The sequence below is a fragment of the Nicotiana tomentosiformis genome, chromosome 2 (assembly GCF_000390325.3).
Source record: "Nicotiana tomentosiformis chromosome 2, ASM39032v3, whole genome shotgun sequence".
Taxonomy (NCBI): Eukaryota; Viridiplantae; Streptophyta; class Magnoliopsida; order Solanales; family Solanaceae; genus Nicotiana; species Nicotiana tomentosiformis.
Window position 1 is genome coordinate 133,967,633 of NC_090813.1, and position 3,243 is coordinate 133,970,875.

General features: G+C 42.5%; 1 protein-coding gene across 1 annotated transcript; it reads right to left on the bottom strand.

The window, feature by feature from the left end:
• Positions 1-2,265: 2,265 nt before the first annotated feature.
• On the bottom strand, positions 2,266-2,988 carry LOC104100121 (uncharacterized). Its single transcript, XM_009607296.1, has one exon. It carries the CDS (start codon positions 2,986-2,988, stop codon positions 2,266-2,268), a length of 723 nt encoding a protein of 240 aa, XP_009605591.1.
• Positions 2,989-3,243: the final 255 nt, after the last annotated feature.

The window sequence follows — 3,243 nt, forward strand, 5'->3', positions numbered from 1 at the left end:
TCGGTGAGTTACTCTTCTATGCTACGAGGAGTTGTGATTCATTGGTTGTATGCACACATGGTGCAGTTCTATTGGGGGCCTTATGGCGGAATCTGAGCGAGATGAATATTTGGGCATTGCATGATCGATTGCGTATTGGTTAGGTTCTTTCAGGTTTTGTGTGGTATTGTGTCATTTGCTTCTCCGTGATTATTAATTTTGAGCAGGGTGGCTCGAGGTATGCAATATGGACCAGCGAAGTTATGTTAAGGTATGAACCTTGTGTTAGAATCGTGTGATGGCTCTACGGTGTGATGGATTTTCAGCATTTCGTTATGGCGGTACTTGTTAATCTTGCGGGGCAGTTCTCTCATTTGAGTCATTTTTTTCCATGACTGAGTACATTTGAATTATTGCGTATTTGTGCACGGATGGCACGGGTTGTGGCTCTGAGTTATATTGGTGTGACATGTATATGGGATAGTTGTGTTTAATAATATAAGGTCATTGGACCTAGAATGGGTACTATCAGGTTCGATTATGGTATATTCGGGAGGATAATATTGAAAGCCGGCTTAATAAGTGATTATGGTTCTGGTTGGGGCGAGAGAGCTCCATGACTTATTGATCTGATAAGGGGTTACGAGATTCTGCGTGTTTCTTGTATTATCAACAGTGTACGAAGGTTTTGGGATGATGTTTGGTTCGATATGGGGTTTAATACTAGTACTTGGTTGATTTTGGAGTAGTTACTGTGATCAAGAATGGTGCTACGAGCATGCGAGTTGTGTAATATGTTAGGTGATTATATCTGTGGTTATAGTTATGGCTCGATGCAACTTGTTTAGACTTATACAGTGTGTAATTGTGAGATTCGGGCCTTGTAAGAAATTCAGAATGTTGGGAATTTAAATTCCAATGTTTATGGGCTAATGTTAAATTAATAATTTTCAGTTGTATTATGTTATCAAGCCTATATAGAATAGGGTGACGTGGGATCATCCCCGGGTACGTGTGTGGTTATATGGAATAGTGATTTGATGGCTTGGAAGCAACTCTTGGCACGTTCGAGAACAAATGTTTAAGTGGGGGAGAATGTAACAACGTGGCCGATCGTTTTAAGTATTACAGCCCGTTCCCCCATTTACTACTCCATTTGTGCTTTATAGCTGTATTATGACCTATCGGATTAGTTAGTTCGGGTCCGGAGAGATTTCAGAATGAATTGAGACACTTAGTCTCGTAATGGAAAGTTAAGTTGGAAAAGTTGACCGGATGTCGACTTATGTGTAAACGACCTCGGATTTTAATTTTTATGATTCCAATAGCTCTGTATGGTGATTTTGGACTTAGGAGTGTGTCCGGAAAATTATTTGGAGGTCCATAGTGAAATCAGGCTTGAAATGGCAAAAGTTGAATTTTTGGGAAGTTTGACCGGGGGTTGACTTTTTGATATCGGGGTCGGAATCCGATTATGGAAATTGGAATAGGTCTGTTATGTCATTTATGACTTGTGTGCAAATTTGAGGTCAATCGGATGTGATTTGATAGGTTTCGACATCGGTTGTGGAAGTTGAAGTTTCAAAGTTCATTGATTTTGAATTTAGGTGTGATTCGTCGTTTCGATGTTTTTAGGTGTGATTTGAGGCCTCGAGTAGGTCCGTATTATGTTATGGGACTTGTTGGTATATTTGGTTGAGGTCCCAGGGGCCTCGGGTGAGTTTCGGATAGTTAACGGATCAAATTCAGACTTAAGGAAAATGCTGGAACTGCTGCCTCTGGTGTGATCGCACCTGCGAGGGTCTTGGCCTCCCGAGCTTTCCTCTTCCTACTCTTAGCTAACTTGTACAGCTTCATGTCGCCTCATTTTCCCCCATGATCCTCATACAATCGCTCAAAAGTTGTAGTCTTAACCGCTAAGATGATTAATTTTGCCTATTTCCTTGATTTCTTATAACATTCCCTACACGTCCTCTTTTCCTCCTCATCCGTGCTCCCCACTAGCTTCAGATATGCTGCTTTCTTAGCTTCCACTTTTCTTTGGACCTCCTCATTCCACCACTAGCCTCCTTTGTGACCTCTTGAATAACCCTTTGTTACCCCTAACACCTCTCTAGCACCTTCCCTAATGTAGTTCGTTGTCGTGGTCCACATACAACTCGTGTCCCCACTACTCCTCCAAGCCCCCATGGCCAAGAACTTCTCACCCAATGCCTGAGCATTTTCCTTAGTCAAGGCTCCCCACTTAATCTTAGGCTGGCCGTACATCACTCTCTTCTTCCTTACTCACTTGACCTCCAAGTCCATTATCAAGGGCCTATGTTGCGTCGACTGACACTCACTTGGGATAACCTTGAAATCAGTGCAAAGGCCTCTATAACCCCTCCTAAGGAGAAGGTAATCAATCCGAGTCCTGGCTACCTTACTCCAGAAAGTGACCAAGTGTTGCTCCCACTTCTGGAAACATGAATTAGCTAACACCAAGTCAAACGCTTTATCAAAATCCAACAATGAGGTACTGCCCTCGTTCCTATCTTCGAAACCGAACCCGCCATGCACCTCATCATAACCCATAGCAATCACCCCAATATTGCCATTAAAATCACCCCCTATGAAAAACTTCCCAGCGTGTGGAATACCACGCACAACCTCGTCCAAATCGTCCCAGAAGTGCTTTTTGACCTCCTTGCCCAGGCCCACTTGAGGCGTATAAGTGCTAATCACGTTAATAGTGAACCCACCAACCACTAGCTTAATAGTCATTAGTATATCATTCACCCTCCTAACATCAACTACCATCTCTATGAGATCCATACCAACTAAAATACCTACCCCGTTATTGCCCACAACCCCTCCTGAATACCATAGCTTAAACCCGTTAATATCTCGACCCCTCATACCCTTCCACCTAGTCTTCTGGACACATGCTATATTAATCTTTCTCTTTTGAAGAATCTTTCCTAACTCTATAGACTTTCCCATCAGTGTGCCTATGTTCCAGGACCCCATTCTCATCCTATTATATCCCTTACTCCCCCTTCCACCCTTGCCCCCACCCCCTGGCCTACCAAGGACATGACCCTACTCTACCATTGTTCCGACTAGCTACTACACCAACAAAGAAACTAACAAATATATATATTAAAACTATAACTATTGCAAATGCAAACAAGCGAAAAAGCTTCAATATAGACTAAAACTTTACTAAGCACACAAGAGATACAGTGACTCAACTAATGATAGAGAAAGGTAAGCACGCCAAAG

Bases quoted from the DNA above. Each gene is read 5' to 3' on its own strand.
- LOC104100121 (XM_009607296.1), bottom strand. From the start codon at position 2,988: ATGGGGTCCTGGAACATAGGCACACTGATGGGAAAGTCTATAGAGTTA.